Source organism: Palaemon carinicauda, chromosome 28, assembly GCF_036898095.1.
Source record: "Palaemon carinicauda isolate YSFRI2023 chromosome 28, ASM3689809v2, whole genome shotgun sequence".
Classification (NCBI taxonomy): domain Eukaryota; kingdom Metazoa; phylum Arthropoda; class Malacostraca; order Decapoda; family Palaemonidae; genus Palaemon; species Palaemon carinicauda.
This window is the reverse complement of record NC_090752.1, coordinates 19390089-19416296: the sequence shown is the minus strand read 5'-3', so window position 1 is coordinate 19416296 and position 26208 is coordinate 19390089. Positions and strand designations below refer to the sequence as shown.

The window sequence follows — 26208 nt, the reverse complement described above, 5'->3', positions numbered from 1 at the left end:
CTGCGACAATCTCCAGGGGCTGTATCACATATCACGTTGTGGGAAAATTTATCCCATGCTGCTAGACTTACAATCCCCCAGCAAAGCAACACATACCATAGATTTACATGCCGCAACACATGCCCTCCTGCACAAGGACACTAGCACGCCATTGCTCACGCATCCCTACACAGGTCCTTTCCTCGGGATCTGTCACACACTGAAGGATTTCTTCAATAAAGTTTGTGCCAAAGAAGACTAGGTCTCCATTGATTGCCTAAAGCATGCATATCTCCTGTAGTTCGATTCCCTAAAGCAGGGTGCCCTATTTCACATGTATGTATTTTCTAGGAGCAAGCCATGTACAGCATGTGATTTTCATACACGCTCATATAATGTAATGCTATTGCAGTTTTTTAATAACTCACTCTCTCATCCACTGATAATAGAACAACCTGTTTAAGCTTAATATCTCATGTTTCAGATCATTTGAATTTTGGGGATATTCTTGCTCTCAAATGCATGTATATAGGCTCATTATCTGTTGAATAAACTTTACTTGCACTCACCTCACCTCTCTGTTAGCACCTAACAATCAACTTGCACACCTTTATGTTCTAGTATTCTGCACCACTTAAATCTGTCCCATTGTCACTTCTCATCAGGTTTTCATGTTGCTTCTTCTGTTTATGAATTGTCATTGCATGTTATTCAGACCATCAGTGTCAAATGGCTTGGCTATTTCTAGATGCACTGCACAAGTAAATCATGGAAATAAGACCCCATATACTGTTCCTTTTACCTTTTTTCTAACTTTTTTATTAATGTTTGGGCCAAAATAATCTACACAGGTGTCAGAAAGGTTAGAGCTAGGATCACACGACCAGAGGATAGATCAGGCATCTTTATTTCATAGGCGGGTACTACACTTTCTTGTATGTAATGCATGAGATAATAGGATACATTGCAGACTACTATACTCCCATTAATAGCTTGGTATTTTCCATGCAGTGCTGCCAGGAAATGGTTTCTTTCACCATTGAAAAGACTCTGGTAAATATCATTAATGACAAATGATATTCTATGACTTCTCTTTGGAAGTAGTAATTAAATACTTTGTAACTGCTATGGCAGCCAAAACTACATTAGATGAAGCATCATCAGTTTTAGCCTGCTAATCAATATCTGCTTCTTCAACCCATTCTTGATCTATGTTGTTACCCATTGAAGGATGTAGATTGAAGTCTTCAGGATCAACTATAGTTTCTTAAATGATATCTGAAATCTTGGATGAAAGATATATCCTGTTATTATCCAATTTCACTTAACTGTAGAATGTTCCAGAATTTGAACATTCTTTATGTGTGGCTAGATATATTCTAATAGTTTCTCTATCTAGTGATGATCATTTTAATACAAGTTCAAAAAGATTTTGTACCAATGTATATGCCATGAATTATTTATGCTACAGGATGGAATTACAAGAAACAAAAATTGTAATGCGCAATGATTTTGATTTACAACTCAGTATTTATCCTGAAGACTCCACTTGCTGCTAATATGACTTCTTGCAACAGTCTTCCAATAATTTCATCCTATCGTTGAACGATTCACATATGTGAAAGTTACTCAGTTTGGGAAATCTGGGTGATTTCTTCACCATAATATACTAATTACCATGTGTGAATCAATACTAGTCAGTGATTCATACATATAAACAAAGTACTACACAAATAAGGAGTAATAAAAACATTGCACAACGTCCTCTGTGATGCCTGTCATCATCCTGTATATGGACAGTATCCCATTTACATTATATCTCACTGTAGGTTGCATTATGATAGGGATTTACAGACACGTTAGGTCAATATTTACTATAATAATTTCCTGCTGATGTTCATTATCGTTACTTTGTAAAATGGTATCGAGCAACAGATATTAATCGGACAAATGCTGTATTGTTTACAAAATCTGTCAAAGACTCTCGCCAGGATTCAGAATGGTCAGTTTCGCGAAGAAATGAAGGTCAGCACAGATGTGCTTTCGAGAAATACATCCAATCTCTCTTGTTCTCCAGTTGCATAAAAAACTGGCATAGTGGGAAAGTCTTTTAAGATTTTTGGTGATGAGACTATAACGAAAATATTTTATAATTCTACCATACTACCATAATCTAAATATTGGTCTCCTGTCTGGTCTTCACCTGCTTACTCCAATCTTGGTGCATAACACAGAAACTTGCTGTCTATTAAATTTATAATTCCCGATCTGGATCTTAGTCTCTAACACTGTTATTCAGTTAGTTCTTCATATATATCTTGAAAGATTTTTCAAAATTCTAAATCTCCTTTGTATTAGGATCTTCCCATACTGTATCGTGAAATCCGCAGGAGTAGATTGGCCAGGGCACCAGCCATCCATTGAGATACTACCACTAGAGAGTTATGGGGTCTTTTGACTGGCCAGACAGTACTACATTGAATCCTTCTCTCTGGTTACGGTTAATTTTCCCTTTGCCTACAAATACACACAGCAAATAGTCTGGCCTATTCTTTTACTTATTCTCCTCGGTCTTCATACACCTGACAACACTGAAATTACCAAACAATTCTTCTTCACCCAAGGGGCTAACTACTGCTCTGTAATTATTCAGTGACCACTTTCCTCTTGGGTAGTGCCATAGCCTCTGTACCATGGTCTTCCACTGTCTTGGGTTAGAGTTCTCTTGCTTTAGGGTACACTCGGGCACACTGTTCTGTCTTGTTTCTCTTCCTCTTGTTTTGTAAAAGTTTTTAAAGTTTAAATAGGAAATGTTTATTTTAATATTACTCTTCTTAAAATTTAATTTTTCCTAGTTTCCTTTCCTCATTGGGTTATTTTCCCTGTTGGAGCACCTGGGTTTATAGCATCTTGCTTTTCCAACTAGGGTTGTAGCTTAGCAAATAATAATAATAATAATAATAATAATAATAATGATAATAATAATAATAATAATAATGATTATAATAATAATAACATGCTTGTTGTATTTTTAGCTTTATTTCAGAAACAGGTCTTCTGAAAGATATTTAATTTTCAAAATGACACCTTTGCTTTTATGGTTTTAATTGAATATTTTTTATTTATTTTTTTATTTTTACAATAAACCCTACCGGCGTCAATGACCTTAGATGACAGGAGGCCAGAAAACCTTAAATCAATCAATCTAACAGTTTCCCTCTTCACCAACGAGCTCAATACTGCATATTCTAGATGACCTATTCCATTTAGCACCAGATTGTGGAATAATCTTCCTAATCTGGTGGTTGGATAGGTGGAACTTTAGAAGTCCAAATGCTTTCCTGTTGAACAGGTTGACATAAAAATAGTTAAGAATTGTTGATCATTTTTAACATTGTTACTGATCATAATATAATTAAATATTTATTTCCATAATTTTTCATATATATATATATATATATATACATATATATATATATATATATACACAGTATATGAATATATATATATATATATATATATAAATATATACACAGTATTTGAATATATATATATATATATATATATTATATATATATATTTATATATATATATATATATATATACAGTATATATATATATATATATATTTATATATATATATATATATATATATATTATATATATATATAATATATATATATATATATATTATATATATATATATATATACATACATAAATATATACACAGTATATGAATATATATATATATATATATATATATGTATATATATATATATATATATATGTATGTATATATATATATATATACACACAGTGTTTATCCGTTATTTTTCTATTTTCCTTTCGCACTGAACTGTTTTCCCTGTTGGGTCCCCTGGGCTTGTGGCATCCTGTTTTTTCGTCTAGGTTTGTAGCTTAGCTAATAATAATAATAATAATAATAATAATAATAATAATAATAATAATAATAATAATAATGTTTCTCATACATCATTCAAAGGATCATATGACATCTTTTATATATTTATATATATATATATATATATATATATACATGTCCCTAATACTTTCATGACAATTTGTCTTTGTGTACAATCTCTCCAATAAAAAATGTATCGTAGACTGTCTTCTTTTAATCAATACAATCAGTTCCGCAAGTAAGAAAAAATAAGATTAAAATGGTATTATACATGTTGTTTAAAAAAAAAAAAAAAATTCTTGTGTATCAGCGTAAAAAGACCAGAGAAACATTTTTTGAGAAATTAAGCATTCATACAAACAAAACTAAGTCAAATTCAGTATCCGATTGAAAAATATATTCTTTTATTTCCTTAGGGAGTTTCTGATAAGTTTAAAGAAAGAAATAGCTTGAGATTCTCAAAAAGGTATAAGGCCTTCGTCATTAACAAATTCAAGTTAAACTATTTACTCAAAATTCATTCCGTACAATCAAGTACAGATTTGCCAATAATTATAGAATCCATACATCTTATGTAAATGGGCTGGCAACGACTAGCCTGAAAAGTCCAATAACCCATTCAGCTGTGTAAACACGTTTGAAACATAATCCAAATACGGTCAGCGGTTAGGTTCCCTGAAGATTAAACACTTGCTATACATCCATGATCAGTGTCAAACCCACAGGGAATTTGAGGAATGGGGATAGAGTCTTGAGGAGAAGACTAAGTATTCGAACCAAATTGGACGAAACAGTTGCAAAGGAAAGTGCACAAAGCTTAAGAAAAGAACTAGGGAATAAAAGTGAGCGAAAAAAAGACAATAATTTAGTTACAAAATTACGTTGAAAAATGTGAAAATAAATTTTATGGTTTCTTTAAGTTCGTTAATGCTTGGATACTGTTATAAGGATCGTAAACAAAGGTAGGTAACCATCTACTAAACCACCTTGACAACTCTTAATTTAAGTGACCAACAGTAGAAAATGTTACTGATGGTGCTTCTATAGATGTAGCAGATTGGTAGGGCACCAACCACTCGTTGAGATACTACCGCTAGTGAATTATGGGCTCCTTTGACTGGCCAGACAGTGCTACATTGGATGCCTTTCTCTGGTTACGGCTCATTTTTTTCCTTTCCCACACTCATACATCTATTCTTTCCACATTCTCCTTTGTCCTCATATACCTGACAACACTGAGATTACCAAACCATTCTTCTTCGCTCAAGAGGTTAACTACTGCAATGTAATTGTTCACTGGCTACTTTCCTCTTGGTAAGCGGCTCTACTAGGAGAAGGATACTCCAAAATCAAACTGTTGTTCTCTAGTCTTGGGTAGTACCATAGACTCTGTACCATTGTCTTCCAATGTCTTGGGATAGAGTTCTCTTGTTTGAAGGTACACTCGAGCACACTTTTTTATATTATTTCTCTTCCTCGTGTTATTTTGAAGTTTTTATAGTTTATATATAATAGATTTATTATAATGTTATTATTCTTAAACTTCTCTTGTAGTATATTTCCTCATTTCCTTTCCTCACTGAGCTATTTTCCCTGTTGGAGCCCTTGGGATTATATCATCCTAATTTTTAAAGTGGGGTTGTAGCTTAGCAAGTAATAATAATAATAATAATAATAATAATAATAATAATAATAATAATAAATCTATCGTGTTTCGTGTTCCACAGAGTATCATTCACGTATCTTTGCTGTTCGCATTGGGTTATGCAGTAGCCTAAACTCTGGAATATGAAGGATGACTAAGCCAGTAGGTACCTTCGATATTGGTACCTGCCCCAAGGTGTGATGAATGTGGTTAGGGGTATGATTTCCTTGTCCTGTTCTACCTGGTGAAAACTCCTTAGGTGTCGGCCACAGTCTTGTATGAGCAAAAGGGAATGCTAGATATCATATCAAAGGGCATAGGGGTAAGGTACGTCTTCCTTCTACAACTCGCGTTGAGTTTTTAATAGTCAACCATACGCCTTGGTTGCCTCGATTTCCTGGCCACGACCACCATACATGAACACCATTCTGTGGGCTCTCCAGGGGGAGCTCTTTGTAAGACCCATCTCTTGATGTCCTCCTCCAACTGGGCTTTCGCCTCCTTTTCCCAGTGCTTAGTTACTGACGCAAGTGTGAGGCAGGAGTAAGGAACTGCGTCAGGTAATAAGTGGATACGGTGGGGTTCCCCATCTCTCTCTGTGTTAAAAGTCGTACTTGAAAAATGGGCTGATAACCAGTTTTCTAATCTGGTAATATTCTCCTTACTAGGGAGAAACGGAATGGCCGACGGTCTCACAGGTTCATCGATTGCTTCAGCTGATCTATGGGTTACACATGTTGCTGTGGGGGCAGAGTCCGTGAAGGGACAAGACCAAGTTTCTTGCAAGCATCCAGGGATAATTAAAAACCAAGGTAGGACTTTACAAAGTATACTTCCTGGGTTGTGTGCCTCCCCTTGTATTCTATGGTACAAGAGGTTGACCCTTAACACTTTAGATGCAGGTTGGCAAAGTCTCACAATCCTCCCTTCAACCTCAGCTTAGCTGATTTTATGTTCAACGTCGCAAGAATAGAAGTCCCGCAACACAAACCTGGCCACCAGTGTCCGGCACCACTCGTACACAGGACCACTCTCCCAAGTTGGCCAAGCATACATCAACACGAATGGTGGGTTGCGGGGACGGCCCATTCTGCAACCTTGCCTCTACCGCTACGACAACCGCGATCACTGCACCTGCTATGTCCAACTCCGCTGTCAGACCACTAACGTTATTTCTGGCGCTACGCCCTCTGCAACACTTCTTCAGGTGATCGGTTTTACCACACCCGTGACATGTCATTTTTCTTGCGGGACATGAAGAATACCCAGGTGTATGACGAGTACCACAGGGGCGCGATTGTACACCCAGCATTAAAACCGGTGTCGCCTCGCCAGTCTTGACTTGGAGAGATCATGCCCTTCTTGCCCTGAAAAGTGGCCGACGCTAAACAACTGAGACATCATTACGATGGTTAGAATGTGAGGAGGAGGGAAATTTCCGATATCACTCAAAGAAATGAGATGATGAAAGAAATATATATGAAAAACGAAAGAACTTTTTTATTCTTTTACGAAATGAAATCTAATATTATTTCGAAAATAATTCATCAAGAGATCTTATCATAACTTTTTATTTGAATTTCCTTTAAAAAATTCTCGAATATTTTTGGAACTGACTATTCATATTGATATTCATCACACAGAAATATCCTTCGTTTGCATATTCCTAAGCAGTTGATCTCTCTCTCTCTCTCTCTCTCTCTCTCTCTCTCTCTCTCTCTCTCTCTCTCTCCATACACATACATACACACTGTATGTAATATATATAGGCGCTAATGATATATCGTTTCAAATAGCACCTATTGGGTCACCAATCATTAATAAATAGCCTTTGTTCAAAATTTTGAATGTAAGAAGGTTTAAAGGTTCAGTTGTTTATTTCACTGTTTCCTTTGATTTCGATCATGAGCCACGTAGCTCGGGGTAGTTGGGGTCAGCTTTTAGCACGGGCTATTTGGCTCCGGCCCTCTTAGAGAAAATAGTATTATTTGCTATATCAATTAAATTAGTTTAAGGTTGGAGATTTAAAATGCATCATCAGTTAACCTAATTGATATTGTTTCAGAAGTGATGGGTGAAAATAAAATATATGAAATGACAGGCAATAAAAGTGTTCCTTGGTGCGTTATTATAGTGATGGTGTGGTATATAGAATGAAGAGTATAAAAGATTATACTATTAACACATTGTTTACTAAAATTATCTGATTCGGCACCAATAGCCTTAGATGTCAGGATGCCAGAGAGCTCCAAATCAATCAATCAATCAATCAAATTATCTGGGTAATTCGCTCACTTCCAAGTGAACCCACTTCCCTGGTGACGATTGCTCAATGCTTTAAGGTCCGAGTTTAGCATTGACTTTTCATATTACGATTTTATTGTCGTTTCATGACCTGATGTCCAACACCTTATAAGTGTTCCCCCGAAAGCTCATCAAGAAATCCATCACTCTCGATATTTGTTCAATCAATCAGTCTTTTGCATATTTACTTCGTTGTTTATAGTTTTGACATAATTGTAAACAATTGGAAAGCAAAATCTATGAAACATTGTCATCTTAGTATTTTGTTTTTCATTTTCTAAAAAACTTCCACCTGAAGGATCTCAACAAAACGGTTAGACCTTTAAACCTCGAACTTATGGGGATAGGGGTAGGAGAATATAACCAGGTGGGGGTTAAAAATGATGGTGGAGAGGTGGCAATTGGGTGATCTTAAGGGGGCCGGCCGGCTAATGCCATTTTATATTAACGTATGGGTTGACAAGGCTTGCTTATTAACATTTATGAAGTGATGATGATGATGATGATGATGACGGTAATACCCTTATTGATAACCATTAATATCAATATCAATGATTCCATCTCGCAATGAAAACTGCCATATATCGTTCGAACATTATTTATATCATCGTTTGAATTCTGAAGACAGTTTTTGAGGGGAGGAAGTGGGTCCTGGCTCACGATGTGACTTGGAACACAGCCAAGAACGATGGGCAATCCAAACGCCAGTGGTCTTGACAGGCAGGTGTTTTCAGCTATTGTGTAAAATAATTCATTGGTAATAAGGAGTATTTGTAATAGATAGGCGTTAGTTCCAGTGGTTTTGTTTATCTATATTGTTTGTTTGGAATAATTTTTGTAATATATGACATTGTGCTCTATGATCCATACATAATATTCATATATATGACAATATTTGTAGAGATGGCAGTAGCAATAGCAAATAAAGACAACTCTGTTGAGAGTATTACTCAAAGAGGCCGGATCGTTGGTGAGTGGGAGCGTGGTGTTCCGACCCAAGATATTGCTATCAGCATTGGAGTGTCAACTCTCACAGTCCAGAGGTGGATATTAAGATTGCGGAAAGAAGGCACATTGACAAATAGACGAAGGATAGGACGACCTCGAGTAACAACACCACAGCAAGACCAACAAATCCTGGCAGTATCCACAGCTAACCCCATGATAGCATCTGTAGTTATCACACAAGAACGTCATCTCCCGTGTGCTGCACAGACAACTAGACGTCGACTGAGGGAGCACTCAATCAGCTGTCATGTTCCAGAAGAACACCCTGAGGAATGGCACCATGACACCCATCTGGGCTTTGTTCTGCAACATCTAGCTGAAGATTTAGAATTTTGGAAAAATGTGATATTTAGCGATGAAACTTATTTCACGTCAGTTGAGGCTAGAGCAAGGCATGCCTGGCGTCGCATCGGCACGAGATACAATGCAATCAATATTCAGGAGAGAGCCAGGAGTGGGAAGGTTGGGGTAAGTTATTGGGGATGGATGTCGAGTTATGGCCCAGGGGAATTAGTAAGAATTAACTGCACCTTGAACACCAGGAAATAAGTATCTATTCTTGATGATGTGATGTTGCCAACAGTAGGAGGCATGGTAATCCCCGACGGCGAGCCCATCATATTTGTCCAAGACAATAGCCGTATCCAAACATCCCACATTGTGACCGAGTAGTTCAGGAGGCACTTTGAAATTCTGATGATGGACTGGCCTACCAAAGGCTGTGATATAAACCCTATTGAGCATCTGTGGGGAATAACGAAGCAGGAAAGAAAGTTGGGACCAGAACGGACATGTGATGCGATTAACCAATCGGTGAGAGAGGTATGGGAGTCTGTGCGACGCCGACCAAACATTTGCGATCGACTCGTGGCCTCCATACCTTCACATCTAAATGAGGTCATTGATGCCCACGGGTGTTGGACCAGCTATTGACAAGGCCATTCGTTTGTAACACTGTTATGAGTATTCTAAATATTTATATTTACATACAATATAATGCATGTTATGTATACAATAAAACTGTTTCCTTTGTTATTCATTTATTATTTTTACATGGAATATAACATGAAATATATATCCAAAAATATTGTTACATATATTTTTTTTCGTTACATGTAATTTAACATGAAATAAATCAAATTGGTATTCATTTATTATTTCTTTACATGCAATATGCCATAAAATGCAACTAATTGAAATAATGCTCATGCTAAAAAAAATGTTGGTAACTCAGCTAAGTTATATATGCAAATCCTATACCAGATTAGGATATCTTATAGTATCTTTTCAGTCCAGAATAATCAATTATTACCATTGCTAATTTCCAGCTACGATGACTAATAAAAACATAGGTTACAAAACTTGGCGTGCAAAATTTATGGGCAACATATACATGTATAGACCAGGCTAAAGATGTGGCATGAGCAGGTTTTAGATATTGATACTAATTGTCCAAAGAATCCATAACCCACAATGTTTTGGGAAATTAGGTTGTCTCTGCCATTTCCAAACCAAACCAACATGCAAGAAAAGTGTAAGATCAAAATTAGAGACTTATTTCTTCCGGCTATATATAGGTTTCTACTTCAAGTTTATAAAATTATTAGAGAATTAAAATTACCCTTGTCAAAATTGTCCACAGTAACAAAAGTTTTGGTAATTAGGGATAAGTTATTCACTAATTTGAGTAACAATTGTCGGAATTTTATGAATCGCATAACTAACAAATAGCTTCATTCTTTACAGACTGAACCAAAAACAACACCTAAAAAGCAAATGAACGGATCCCTAATAGCCACAATTCATGACAAAGGTAACAACAAAGCTGTGATTGATCTCACTCGATGTTTCTTAATCAAAGGTGCCTGCTCCCCTATGAGGTGTGTGGTCGGTTCCTAACCGTATGAATATGAAAAAAAAAAATCCTTATTATACACAGGTTTACTTTTTTGTACAAAAAAGTAACACCGCATTTGTCCTAGAAGCATTATTTTCATTTACTACACATCAGATCTACTTTATATCATAGCATTTAAGTGGTTTTTCTCTTGTATTTGAAAAGAGATCATGCATTGAAAAAGGTTAACCACCACGAATCTTTATAAGAGTTCATGAAACAAAATAAGACATGGGTTCCTTACTGCTGTTACGATTCAAGAAAAGGGAATATGACGGGTTGTTTTCAGTAAAATAACAAACCCTCCATAACCAAACCACGATTTGATAAAAAAATGAAAAAAAAAATAAATAAACCACGCGACCAGCGACTACGCCTGAAAATCAACCAATATCACACGTGGTTTGGGTTTTCTTGTGTTTTTAGGTGGTCATTGAACATCTTTGAAACATGGGATCTTCACCCAAAAGAAATACAAACCCAACACGAGCTTGCAAAGAAGGTCCATCCGCTGAGACTATTTGCTCTTTGGTAGAGCGATTTAGTTTAAGAATTTAGAGAGTTCTTATGATCTTATTCAACTTATCATTGAACTCTCTCTCTCTCTCTCTCTCTCTCTCTCTCTCTCTCTCTCTCTCTCTCTCTCTCTCTGTCGAATATGAATTCAAAAATATCAGTGTGATTATATTTTTCGATAATTATTCACGAAAACTACAGCATTTCTTTAAAGAATAAGAGATAAGACCTCTCAATCTCATATATATATATAAATATATATATATATATATATATATATAGATATATATATATATATATATATATATATATATATATATATACATATATATATATATGTGTGTGTGTGTGTGTGCATATATATATATATATATATATATATATATATATATATATATAGATATATATATATATATATATGTGTGTGTGTGCATATATATATATATATATATATATATATATATATATATATATATCATTCATCATCGCGCTCCTTTGAGTGGTATCGGTAATTTCCCTCCTCCTCACATTTGAACCATTCGCAGGACATCTCGGTTGTATAACTTCAGCCACCTTTCAAGGCAAGAAGGGCATGATCTCTCCAAGTCAGGTCTGGCGAGGCACCACCAGTTTTGTTGCTGGGTGTACTTTTGCAGGGGTGCTCCTGTCACAATTACTAAGGGCGGCTGCCACCTCCACCAAGTTTTCCTCCTCGAACCCACCGACAGCAGCTGCTCTAGGGGAGCTGCTAAGCCATGCCCTATTACGAAGGGCGTCGTCACGGGCGGCCTGAAAGGCACTGCACATGACTCTGAGGAAGTCAATATCACGAATATTATTGCATGATGGAAATACTTGCCTTTTGAGTACTTTATCCCTTAGGCCTACCACTAGCTTACGCAAAAGCATATATTCAGATAAATCATGATTGCAATTAGGACATGTGAATGCACAATCAGTAGCCTTTTTTGCGTACACTTAATAGCATAATCATTGAAGGACTCGATTGGCTCTTGGGCCAACTAAAAAACTTTAGCCACTGCACCGCTTGATTAGAAGCTTTTACTACCATTTTCTTAATCACATTGAATGCCCCTTCAGTAGACAGGGCACTCCACTGGGCGTCAGTATACCTAGAATCGAGGGCACGTTGCAATATCGGAACACAATTCAGCCTTATGTGATGAACTGCCTCGTTAGGGTTCAACTTGCATAGTTGCAACCAACAATCCATTGACCGTTTCCAAGACCTGAAGGCTGCAGGGGACACCTCAACCTCGCACTTTTCCGGAGCCACTGACGAAGGGATCCTTGGTTGGGGGATATTGCTACCCTGGAGTGACAACGCTGTTATCTCAGCCTGAAGATTCTGGAAGGCTTGTTGCTGGGTTCGTAACACATGGTGAGTCTGCAGCATGGAAGCCAGTGATATCCTGATGCCAGTTCCAGAGGTTCCTGTCAATACAATCCTGCCCCTAGGGGAGGCAAACGAGGGTCGTCTCTGCAGTGGTGCCATGCTGCGCCACGGTTATTACTGTAGGTCCTCTTTTTTTTCATTCACTGTGCCATGTTGGATTTTAAGCTAGGCAGGATCAGGAAATGATAGTCAGCGTGGTTTCGAATCTCCATTGCAACTGATTCACAGTGGAAGGAATTATAGATAGCCCGTGACGTCGACAATGGCGTCACTTATGTGGGCGGCACTCAGGTGCTACAAGCAGCCTCATCTTAACACATCTTACAAAGACCAATGGCGATTGTTCATGTGCATTCTCGTAGCTACACAGATTATGGTATCTTGACACATGTTTTTAATCGTTGAAAATATAAATGTTACAGTTTCTCAATCACAACAATAGTGATTCTATAATATAGATTGCTGCTGACGTATTCCATAGACGTTATTTTATTGAGAAACATCTGTTAACTGGATCTGGAATCTATGATTTTGCAGCTGAGGTGTCATAATTTATCTCGAGCTATTTTCATAGCTCTTGTATTTTCTTTACTGGAAATCTATGAATCTGTCGTTGTACTCTTGTTTTGGATAATGTAGGCTATGTGTCTAACATATTCTTTCTATTATTTTCAAATACTGAATATGTATGCATATATTTCATTCATTCATTCATACTCCTCTCTCATTGGTCTCTTTTCTTATACACGATTAGACATTTTATCCTGTAGTACATTGCCTTGAAAATTGATAGACATTATTATTTGTATCATAAGAATGTGTAAAAAAAATATATATATATTCAAATAATAGAAGATGACGCTTTTCCCTGTCAATTAGCCTTGTGTATGCCTACCAGTTCCTAAAACCTACAACACACAGCAGAAAAACAAAATATAAAATACAAATCATAGGTTAAAGTTAATATCATAACTGCAAACGCCTGGAATCTGTTGGCGATAACCTGAAAACGCCTTCCTATCTAAATCAAGGCGCCATAAGGATCAGAACTTATCGAACACTTGTTCAAGAGAACACTCGATTAGGCTTTAAGGCATCAATTTTTACATAATCCACGTCTCCAGATAAGGCTTGTCCTAAGGGCATACTATTACTCAAGAGCAAAATCATCATGGGATAACCTCAAGAGACACTCTTCAGCAGCTGATATAAACATTCGTTAGATCCAAGTGCCTTTTCAAGTTTCTTTTGAAACAGCCAAAACACTTGAGACACTAATCAAAATCTGTCAAAGCATTTTAATATTCATCTCTCTCTCTCTCTCTCTCTCTCTCTCTCTCTCTCTCTCTCTCTCTCTCTCTCTCACACACACACTTTTTTTCTACCCAAATGTCATTTCCAATACTCTTTGTTGTGAAGTCAATTGAAATGGAATAGAATGTAGAATTCCGGCCTCGAAATATATTTTACTTCATGCGTTCATTCATTGACAGAAACTGATATGTGATTGTTTCATTCCCGATTAAACTCCATGACATAAATAGTTGCATTTTATGAGTGACCTGGTGTCTAAGGAAAAATCCAATATCCCATATTGATATCAATGCTATCTACTTGAAAACTGAACAAGGAAGTATAAAATAATTTCACCACGTAAGGAACAATGGTTGCTTAGTGGGCTTCCATCGCTCAAATATGCATGAAAATATTTGTCGTGTTAATGAATGTAATGTAGGGAAGAACTTAAAATTTTTGAATTTTCTTAAATAACAGGAAATTCAGAATCGAAATCGACTCCATCTCCGTTTATTAACCTACAATTACTCTGAATATTACTGCGTGATGGATTCAGTCATATACTGATTTCCTTTCTAACAATAAAGGCATGTAAAATTATGTCATAATACAGTGGTTCGTGGTTTACAATTAAGCTGGAATGCCATGAATGTCACTAGGGACCTATATGGTGTTTGTATTCTTGGCTGTCTTGGTAAAGTTTGCAATGCTTTTCCTTATCACCTGTGCTGCTCTGTCATTTGTCTGCATACTGCCCTCGTTATCACCAGGACTCTCCATCGCAGAATGAGTCATGCATGCCTTTGGGGAATAGAGAGCCATGCATGCCTTTGGGGAATAGAGAACAGCTGAGTTGCTTCGATTTTTTTGAAGAGACGACTTCACTCTTCAGGTATGACAAAGGCATCGAGGGTCTTTTCTTTCAGCCAATTTCTGTTGAAAGAATCTATTTTTTTCCCAAGCCTTCTGTACCAAACATATGGACATATGTAGTTTCTATATTTTCCATATGTAAGCGTGCTTAGTTCTGTGTTTGGACAGCATCGAGGTTAATCAACTCAAGCAGAGTTTTGCGCTATGGCAAGGCTTCTTTGAGCCCTGTTCTGCTTTCACTGGTGATGGCTTCGAGTTGTCAATGGAGAAACGTTTTGTCCAGCAGATTTGGTGGTACAGAGCATCAATTGTATGCGCATCACCTGGTGCAATGCATGTGTTCAGTCCTATTTTCGATATAAAACTATTGGATTTTTCAACAGTTTCTTTAAGAGATATCTCAGTGTTGAATATTCTTAACTGCACCTGATAATCCTGTTTATGATCCTCTTTCTGAGATACATTATTTCTTTGCCTGGGGGCATGAAAGAGATTTTGTCAATAGTGTTGAAGAGCCAGATCATGAAGGGCCTGATTCATCCATTTCAGTGCTTGCTCTTTTCTGTCCACATGTTTACCAGTATGGCTGCTAACAGCTAAAGCAAGTGCATGCTTGTTTCGGCCATGTTAAATTTGGTCTTTGTTAGTTGTGTTTGTATAACAACTACTATGAGTGTGTTCTTTTTACAGCTTTGCAGTCGTCGTTGGACTTTAACAGTTACCATCAGGCACACTGGCCCTCTCTTTTACTATGTCCAGCCCATGCTGACTGGAGTCTATCAGGGGATGTTGCACCAACTCTTTCTTTTCCGCATCATACTGGCGCAGCATACACTGCTTCTGGTTAATGGACTTCTTCAGCCGTTTGATGTTCGTCACTCATACTTAAACCTTGTAAAAGAGAAGAAACAAACATTGTGATACAACCACCACTATCTTACAGAAGTGGGGTATATGATATTGTTAAAAATATAAGACTATTACAATAATGAGAGCAAAGTTGTTTGACTTAAAACATGGTTGTGATAATGCACACTAGCGATGTCCAGCACACACTGGTAGGAGTCTATCAGGGGATGTTGCACCAAATCTTCCTTGTCAGCATCAGACTGGCACAGCATACTATACTTCTAGTTGGTAGATTTTTCCTGCAGCTTGCTGTATATCACTCATGCTTAAAGGTTGCAAATATATATATATATATATATATATATATATATATATATATATATATATATATATATATATATATATATATATATATATATATATATATATATATATATATATATATATATATATATATATATATATATACATATACTATATATATATATATCTCATATCTTGTAGGGCTTCTAATAATAATAATAATAATAATAATAATAATAATAATAATAATAATAATAATAATAATAATAATCAGATCACTTGTCCATGTGGTTAGTGCTTAGTATGGCCTAATGACCAATTTGTCTTCCGAAATTGGTCAGTACTTGCAAGACGTTCTACAATAAATGCCACAACACATATGCAACTATGATCATTGAATGCCTTAGCCTTGAAAATGGTAGTTTAGCTGTCCAAATCATAGTTCTAGGTTTTTTAGAATCTCCGATACAGACAAAAACTTTTCACATTAGCCATTTTGTAAAATCCAAGATGAAGGCCATATGGGAATTAGGACATACGGAAAAAATGTTTGTCTGATTTTTTATATTATAATGTTTCCAAAAATTTATTGTTTTTATTCTCTTCACAGAAACCCAATGAACATTAAAATCCCAACTATGCGAACCTGACCATTTTTTTTCTTTACTTTCGACAATTATTTGCTAATTTCCTTTAATTGGCTTCTCATTAATATTATTTTGGATCTCAAGGAAATGAAAAAAAAAATCTTCCTTTAATAAAAAAAAAAAAAAATCACATACTTATGAGCAGCCTTCTATAAGTTGTAAAAAAGTTTTCTTTTTCAAAAGTGAAGTAACAACGATTACAACGATTTTTTTTAGCTCAATACATTTTCAGTGTGACTAAATTTGGTATAACTATTCATTAAATTCAAGAAATACACGAGTACTTTGCTATTAAGTAATATCTGAATAAACATAGCAGCAGTAACTAACATATTTGCAGCCCGGTGAGCTATAGTGTTTGACAGGTGTCCCAAGGCCATCACTTTCTCGAAAGAGGAGACCTCTTCCAGCCAATGAGGCCTTCTTCTGCCCACAACTCTACAAGTTTCTAGGACAGATCACGAAAATCTCCAAGCTCATTAGGCATAATATATGGTTTCAGCGTCAATGATGTTGTTAACTGGTTTGCATATTGGTGTATCCCCAGGATGAGTTTCTCCCTGGTTAAATAAAATCATGTGATCTGGGAGTAGTCGTGGGTGGTATTAACCATTATAACTCTTCAGTCAAGTATATTCACGTAAGTAAAAATGTTCTATTGAAATTTTCGTGTGGGGGTTTGAAGAGTCTACCTTCTATGTTCCATTCTCCAACACTGACCATGTGTAAAGATTGATTTATGCTTATATTTACCATTTATTTTTGTTTTAATTTCCCAACTCCTTCAGAGTGCAGATAAAGGGAGTGATTGACAGACAGAGGTAGCTAGTGTATGTTTACCTTTTTTCGTTTAGATAGTTTAGGACAGTACCAGATGTCTTAGTGATCGTTTTCTTTTATTCTGACTGCAGAATGTGTAGTGTTTTGTACAATATTATTACAATATTGAAAATGCCATCATATTGATTGTCAGTAAATATTATTTTACCTTTTCTTGTTGTGGTTGGGAATTATAGAATTAGTTTATTTTTAACTATTTTGATTATAGAATTCAAAAGTTCTTTTTTCTTTTTATATTGCCGGCCATACTTATTCCTTTTCCCTTCTCTTTTTGAATGCTATAGTGGTCGAAAGAATTTAACAATTGGAATGATCATGGATTTGTACAGACTGCTCTTGGATAAAGTAGGTTTAGATGATGATGACCTGGATTATATAAGGAATGTGAATTAGCTTGATGCTGATGATAGTAGGTTGGCCAGGACACCAACCACCTATTGAGATACTGCCTTTAGAAGAGAGTTATTGGTTGCTTTCACTGACCATAGAATACTACATGGGATCCCACTTTCTGGTTACGACGCATTTTTCCTTACCCTACACATACGCCGAACAGTTTGGCCTGTTCTTTTGTAATCATAAACCTAACAACAATGCGATTACTACGCCACTGTAATTGTTCAGTGGCTAATTTCTACTTGATAAAGGTAACAGAAACTCTAGCTATGGTAGGAAGCTCTTCTAGGAGAAGGACACTCCAAAATCAAACCATTCTTCTCTAATCTTGGGTAGTGCCATAGCTTTTGTACCATGGATTTCCACTGCCTTGGAGTAGAGCTCTCTTCTTTAAGGTTACACTCGGGTATTCTATCTTATTTCTCTTCCTCCTTTTTTAAGTTTTTATAGTTTATATATGAAAGAATTATTCTAATGTTGTTACTGTTCTTAAAATATTTTATTTCTATTGTTCATTACTTCTCTTGTAGTTTATCTATTTCCTTGCTTTCACTTCCTCACTGGGTTATTTTTCCCTCTTGGGCTTATAGCATCCTGTATTTACAACTACGGCTGTAAAGAATAATAATAATAATAATAATAATAATAATAATAATAATAATAATAATAATAATAATAATAATAATAATAACCTGGAACATAAAAACTTGGATTTGACAACACCATGAAAATGATTGAAGTTTACCATCGGATCAAAGAACTGACAAAGTGCCGTTTTAGACTTTCCAAGCTAGTGATTAGGTGGCAGTTATATATATATATATATATATATATATATATATATATATATATATATGTGTGTGTGTGTGTGTGTGTGTGTGTGTGTGTGTGTGTATGTAAACACAACCAAGATCTTATCCCCTTATATTTGTTTATCGGTTACTTTTCCCGTACTTAGGCCTTATTATTTCCTGTGATTTTGTTATCCAACATGACAGTGACTGCGTGTCTCTTCCTATGAGACGATGGTATTTTTTACGTTGAAGATGACAATGCTTATAAAAACCGTGATTATCTGTGATGCCTTTCGTACTTCTGTTGTATATTGTTGAAAATAAAGAATATCTGACGATCCATCGATCTGACTATCTTTCAGATAAATCTAAACTAACCAAAACAAAAAAGATTATTATTTCCAAAATGTTTTTTCTTTAAGTTTATTTCACCAGATGTTATTGGTGTTGTTGTTAGTACTGTTCCCTGATTAAGTCTTAATTTCTTATCACTAACGTTTTTCTATTTTGCTTAACACCTAAACTCCATCCCACTGAACTAGGGGTCGACTGTCTTGATATGTATCGAAACCACCTTCCTCCAGCCAACCTCCCTCAGAATCTTACTTCCCTTTATTACCTTATCATATCCTTCACGTGATGCCCCTCTTATCCCTAGCTGAGACCAATTGCTACACTACACAACACATCACAGAAAGACTTTTTAGGGTGGTAAAATGATAAGCCCTGGGCCTTAGAAATGTCACCACTTGAGACAATCACCTTCAATGCGGAAGGACTGACATCCACCAAGCACAATTACTCACTAGCCTGAGAACAGAATCTTATGCCTAGAAGAAATTCACAAGAACTCAGCTACACCGAACATCCCGGGAATGCACCTGATAATTCACCATCCTAGTAAAGTCCATCGGAGTGTTATTTATGCAAGAGAAAAGTCATCTTTCATGCAGATGAAACAGATCACCATCATATCTCTTTATATACCACCACCTGTTCTGTTTGGTTGGCTGGTGAATCACTATGTCAGCAATCAAGTCTGCCTAGTATTGGGTGATTTCAACAGTCGCAGTAATACTTGGTGATATGGTGAAATTAATATTGATGGCGACGCCACTGAGAGGCGAGCAATAAACAAGAACCTTCGCCTCCTCCATGACTCAAAAGATGAACCATCCTTCCAGAGCACTCCGTGGCGCAGAGGTTACAATCCTGATCTTGTATATGTATCAGCCAGACACACTAGCAACTTCTCTAGACAGTTTGAACACCCCATCCCAACGTCACAACATCAACCTCTATCCATTCTTGCCAAACCAGCTGTTAATTCACTTGAAAGCAATACCATCAAAAGGTCCAAAAGAATGGAAACCCAAAGGGCTCTGCTCTAGCTCCTATACTACTCAACATTTTGCCTAGGCGCCAGTTAGGTGACAACTGAGAGGCGAGGTAAATGCAACTAAATTTTATTAAACAATCATCAAGTTCATATACAGCGAAGTCCGAGCAAGAACGTCACAAAAAATCAAACATGAAAAAGCATTAACTAGCACAATAACAATGCTGGGAAGAGCTAGGGATAAGATAAAAAATCAAAACATTTACATTGTAAAGGTGTGTATGAAACCTGTGCGGTACATGGTTCACCCCATAAAGATGACATACATGTGAAATAGGGCAGCCTGCTATAGAGGCAAACTGTAAGCAGGTCATCTGGCAGGAGATATGCATGTTTTAGGCAGTCAATGCAGACCCAGTCTTCTTTGCCACTGATGGTGATGCAGAAATCCTTCATTACATGCCGGATCACGAGGAAAGGGCCCGTGTATGGGGGCATTAGCGGTGGCTCTCTAGTGTCATTGCGCATTGCCAAATGCAGATCTGTAGGTATGTGTTGCTTAGCTAAGGGCTTGTAAGTCTAGCGGGAGGGAGAAAATTTTCCCACAACGTGACATAGACTCTGGAGATTGTCGGAGGAGGTAGCAGACAGAAAAAAAATGGCAGGGAAAACCAATGGGTTGCCATATATCATTTCAGCTGCCGAGACGTCCAGGGCGATTTTAAAAGTCGTCCTTAGTCCCAGGAGGACCCAGGAAAGCTAGGGAAACCAGTTGGAGTACTTGCAGCAGGACATCAAGGCTGCTTTGATTGTGCGATGAAAACATTCAACGGTCCCGTTGGCAGTAGGGTTGTAAGCAGTTACCTGATGTAGGGTGATTCCCAGGAGGTTTGATAATGAGGTCCACAATGGAAGTAATATGCGTAGGGATAAGAAATCTCGCTATCCATCCCAAGATTAAGGCAGATGTACATGAGGCGGACATTGCAGTTCCCATGGGAATGGCTTCAGGCCAATACGTAGAGCGATTAATGACAGTAGAAAGGTAACTATGTCCTTGTAATGTGGACAGTGGCCTAAATACTTCGACATGAATATGGGCAAACCAACGGTGATGATGAGGAAAGGTGCCCACTCCTGAATCCAAATGTCGAAGTACTTTTGAAGTTTGACATGAAGTACGGGCGCAGACCAAATCCTTAGCATCCTTAGTTATGCCGTGCCAAATGAACTTCGTTTACAGTAGCTGTGCAGTAGATCAGGGCGACGGGTGGGAAAGGCCATGAATGAAGTCAAACAAAGAGGGAGTTTTCATAATGGAGGGATATGCAGGATGTCCTATACTTTGGAAAATTTTGTTGGGCTTCTGCCAAGGCGTTATGATACAATCCCCGGGGAATGGAGGCCTATGCGTTTCTTGACAAGGCATCGGGAACGGGATTCATTTTCTCATTGACGTGTTGAAGGGTGCAATTGTATTCAGCCACGGCAGAGCGATGTCGGCATTGACAGGCGGACCAGGCATTCAACTGTTGAGTGAATGCATGAACCAGAGGTATGTGGTCCATGTGAATGACGAAGGGCATACCTTCCAGGAAGTGGCGAAAGTGATGGACAGTCAAGTTCACAGCCAGCAAGTCACAGTGGAAGGTAGGGTAGCAGGATTCCACCGTGGACAGTTTTCTACTAAAGAAGGCCAATAGGCGGGGGAGCCGTTGACAAACTGTTTAAGTACTGCACTAATAGCAATGTCCATGGCGTCGGTGGACAGAAGGAGGGTGCTTATGGCACAGGAAAAGTAAGAGCAGCAGCGGTTAATCGAGTATTTTTTGCTTTGTAGAAGGCCACTTCTTGATGAGGAACCCCCTTGAAGGAGGCGTAGAGGGGGGCAAGAGTGGCTGCGATGGCTGGCTTGTAGTGCTTTGACGGTCGAGGGCATGGGGAAGTTTTGAACAGCTGCTACCTTCTCAGGGAGGGGGAAGACTCCTTCAGGAGTGATGCAGTGCCTTAAGAACAAAACTTCATTGGTGCCAAAGGAACACTTGTCATACCGGACTACGGACTACAAGGCTATTTTGCTGTAGGCAGTCAAGTACACTGCACAGGTGACGGAAGTGTTCCTCTTTGGAGAAAGAGAACACAAGTATGTTGTCCCCGTAACATACAAAGAAGGGGAAGTCCCCTAAGATACCATCAATGAGGCACTGAAAAGTGGTCCAGCATTACAAAGGCCAAAACAAAAGTAATTGAAGGTGTATGTACCAAAGGGGGTAGTGATGGCAGTCTTGGGGATGTCTTCTAGGTTCATGGGCATCTATGAATACCCCTTCAAAAGGTTAATTGTGAAGAAAACCTTTGCTTTGTGCAACTAGGAGGTCATGTCAGCGATGTTTGAGAGAGGGTAGTGATCCGGTTTTGTCGGCATGTTCAGGCGCCTGTAATTCCCACACAGACGCAGAGAGCCATCTTTCTTCAGGACGATATGTAAGGAAGACGACCATTTCGACGAACATTTGTTTAGCGGCAGCAAAACGATCCTGTGCCAGGCTCCTGAATCTGTCGAATACTGGTAGCCTCGTCATCTTGATGTGGTAATAAACACCGTGTTTGGAGGGAACCGTGGGAGTTTGACGAAGTTCTGGAAGGAAAATTTCCTGCTGCGACAAGAAGAGGTCGGCATAGGCATGCGTGGGTGTGCTAATATGGAGAGCGAAGTCAAAGGGGGTTGATGGCAAAGGTGTCGAGGAGTACGAATCCTCATTGACTGGCCATCAGTGAGCGACATTATCCAGGTGGTGGAAATGTGACGTCAGCAACAACAAACTTCCAAATAGATTTGGTGCTTCCAAACGATGAGGTGATGGTTTCCTAACCGTGAGTGAGTATTGTATATCCATTGGCAACTACCAGGCGGACGTCGGCAGACTTTGACAGACTACTGTACGTCGTGTCCTGGAGAGTGGCCTTGGCAGAAGAAAACAGCAAACACCTGTGTCTACCAAAAATTGGACGTCCGTACCTGCATCATTTAAAAAGAAATGATTAGTGACAGGGGAGGCCACTGTCGCAAGCGATGGGCTACTTACATGTTTTTTCGCTACTGACAACCTTTCGCATATTTTTTCGCAGCAGCCCCATGTTTGATATGGTGTACTGGCATAACTGAGGCCGATGGGAATCAGTAAGTGGCTGGAGAGGTCATTGGTTGAGGTGTAAGCGAGGGGTGGTATATGTGAGTGGTGGTCGGCTTTGTCCCCACTTCGGCACGTTACAGGGTGAGCATCTGTATCCTACCGTATTCACATCAGCTTCAGTCTATGTTGAATAGTTATCCACTTTGTCAGGAGAGGGAGGCATTGATGGAGATCTTGAAGGTGGTAAAGTGGCTGTTCATAAGGGCGTCAGCTTTGATCATCAGGTCCTTCATGTGCAAAATATCGACATCGGGGATGGCAGCACGTACAGGTTCTGGGAGGCGCCATACCCAAAGGGCACGAAGGAGGTTCACCTCACGAGGAGAGCCATCTGTGGCAGGTTGCAGGTGAGCGATACTGGTCATTTCCATTAGGGCAAGCAAAGCCTTTTGGTCCCCTGTCGGTTGTTGAGCGAGCTGATAAAGTTTGGCTATGCGAGCAGATGGCGATGATGAGTACTGCTCCAGGAGCAATATGCTATTGGGGTGTCCCCTTGCTCGCACAGCCAATCAGATATATCCGGGAAAGTGTCTTGGTGATCGCCGCTTTAGTGCACTACTGATTCATGCCCTTAATGCGAAACTGGACTTCAGAACGCTGGAACCTGGTGAAGGCTTATCCACTCATGAAGTGAGGCAGTTTCATTGAGACAGCATGTGCTGAAGAAGCAGGTTCAGTTGGTGGCACCATCTAACAGTAGGATACAGCAGATAGGGGGCAGGCGGGAGGGTGCGGACTCCGCTGATCACCAATGTGCGGAGGCGCAAGATAGGTGATAACTTAGAGGCGAGGTGAATGCAACTAAAGTTTATTGAACAATCATCAAGTTTAAGTACAGCGATGTGCCGCCAGCAAGAACATCACAAAAATTCAAACAAGCAAAAGCATTAATTAGCATGATAGCACAAGTTGGTCTATAACAGTGCAGGGAAGTAAGAGTGGTAAGATAAAAAATCAAAACCTTTACAGTGTATGAGCGTCTATGAAACACGTACGGTACAACATATATACAAATGACCACCCTATATTCAACAACATATGAAGCTCCATCTATGCCAACGACCTTTGCATTGCGGTAAAAGAATGCCTCAATAAAGCTCTTGAGACCCTAACAGACTACTATAAAAAATGTTTTCTCTGCTTTCCACTTAAATGATCGCTTGGCAAACAAAACCCTGAACATCAAATGGGGGAGTGAAAATATTGTAACTCTATACAGGTCATTCCTTCAAACATGAAGGAAAGCTAAAGAAAAAACTGTTAAGTTTTAACAGTTTGTTGGTTAAGCTGGGAAACTCACAGTAGGGAACTGACCCTTTTCCCTTGAAGCAGTCTATTCTGGCATTATGCTATTCAACAGACGAATACTTTTCTCCCATTTGGTCCAGGTCTGGCTATGCTTGGAAGGTTGACTCTGAACTCAACAAAGCCTGTCACATCATCACAGGCAACCTAAAACCAACACTCTACAAGCTTGCAGGAATTTGTCCACCATTCATATTATACTACTGTATTATTATTTCTAGCTCAGCTTTAACCCTAGTTTGAAAACCTTGATACTATAAGACCAAGGGCTTCAACAGAGAAAAATAGCCCAGTGAGGAAAGGTAACAATGAAATATATAAACTACAAGAGAAGTAATAAACAATCAAAATTGAATATTTTTAGAACAGTAACAATTTTTTTCATATATAAACAGTAAAAACTCAAAATAAAAGGATGAAGAGATATAAAATAGAACAGCATGCCCAAGTGTACCCTCTAGCAAGAGAACTAATAATAATAATAATAATAATAATAATAATAATAATAATAATAATAAAATTAAAATTATTAATAATGAAAATAAAAATACTCTAATCCATGACAGTATAAGACCAAGGTACAGAGGCTAGGGCACCACCCAAGACTAGAGAACAATGGTTTGATTTTGGAGTGTCCTCCTAGAAGAGCTGATTACCATAGCTAAAGTCTCCTCTACCCCAATCAAAAGGAAAATAGCTATTGAACAATTACATTGAAGTAGTTAATCCCTTGAGTGAAGAGGAACTGTTTGGTAATCTCAGTGTTGTTATGTTTATGAGGAATGTGGAGAATGTAGAAAGAATAGGCCAGACTATTTGGTGTATGTGTAAGCAAAGACAAAATGAGTTGTAAACAGGGAGAGGGATCCAATGTAGTACTGTCTGGCCAGTCAAAGGACCCAATAACCCTCAGCGGTATTATCTCAATGGGTGGCTGGTGCCACTGAAGCAATCATTAAGGTAAAGGGAGAGAAACAATTGTTAGACAACAGTCACCCTCCCCACTACCCTCAAGGAGTGTAGCAAGACTGAAGTCATGTAAGAGCTTTGTGACTGTCGATCGCCTGGGCAATGAATCTCTATTGACCTACAGATTGAGACGATGGTCTGAAACAGACCAACATCACGGTGAATTCATCTCTCACTCAAGTGAAAATCTCCCCAAAGGCACTTCATTATGCCGAAAAAACTAGGTTGCATTCAATGAAGCTGGAGCAAAGGTTAAAAGAACTGGGGATAATTTGCTTAGGTGTGGACTACTGAGTGCTCAGTGCATATGTGGAAAGCCCGTCCAATCTGTGAATGACATACTTCAAGGTTGCATGAAAGGTCCTCGCGTAGCAAACTGTTCTCGATTGGCTATTGTGGTGGTGTGATAAGAAATACTGATAATATCATTTGCTTCTCTCTTGGCTTCCAACCCCCCCCCCTTCCCACCAAAAAAAAAAAAAAAAAAAAAGTTTCTACCCAAACCCTCTTCTTTCTCTCCCCTTCCACCATCCTAACCACATGCCCATACCATCTCATTATTTACTTTTATCATGTCAGTAATACTTAATACTCAGCCACTTGTATTATCTATATTTATTAACCTCTATCGAAGTGACATTCCCGAAACCCCCATAATACCTGTAAACTTCTTTTTCCTGGAGGGTGTAAAGCTAAGATTGAGACTAGAATAA

The 26208-nt window shown here is 38.0% G+C and overlaps 2 protein-coding genes across 3 annotated transcripts in view; one reads left to right on the top strand and one right to left on the bottom strand.

Moving 5' to 3' along the window:
- Pxn (Peroxidasin) overlaps positions 1–26208 on the bottom strand; it is a 425335-nt gene that overhangs the window by 396489 nt on the left and 2638 nt on the right. The window lies entirely within an intron of this gene.
- Positions 8756–10965, top strand: LOC137621708 (uncharacterized). The gene is made up of 3 exons (XM_068352223.1): positions 8756–9328; positions 10607–10740; positions 10923–10965. Exons 1-3 carry the CDS (start codon positions 8756–8758, stop codon positions 10963–10965), a joined length of 750 nt encoding a protein of 249 aa, XP_068208324.1.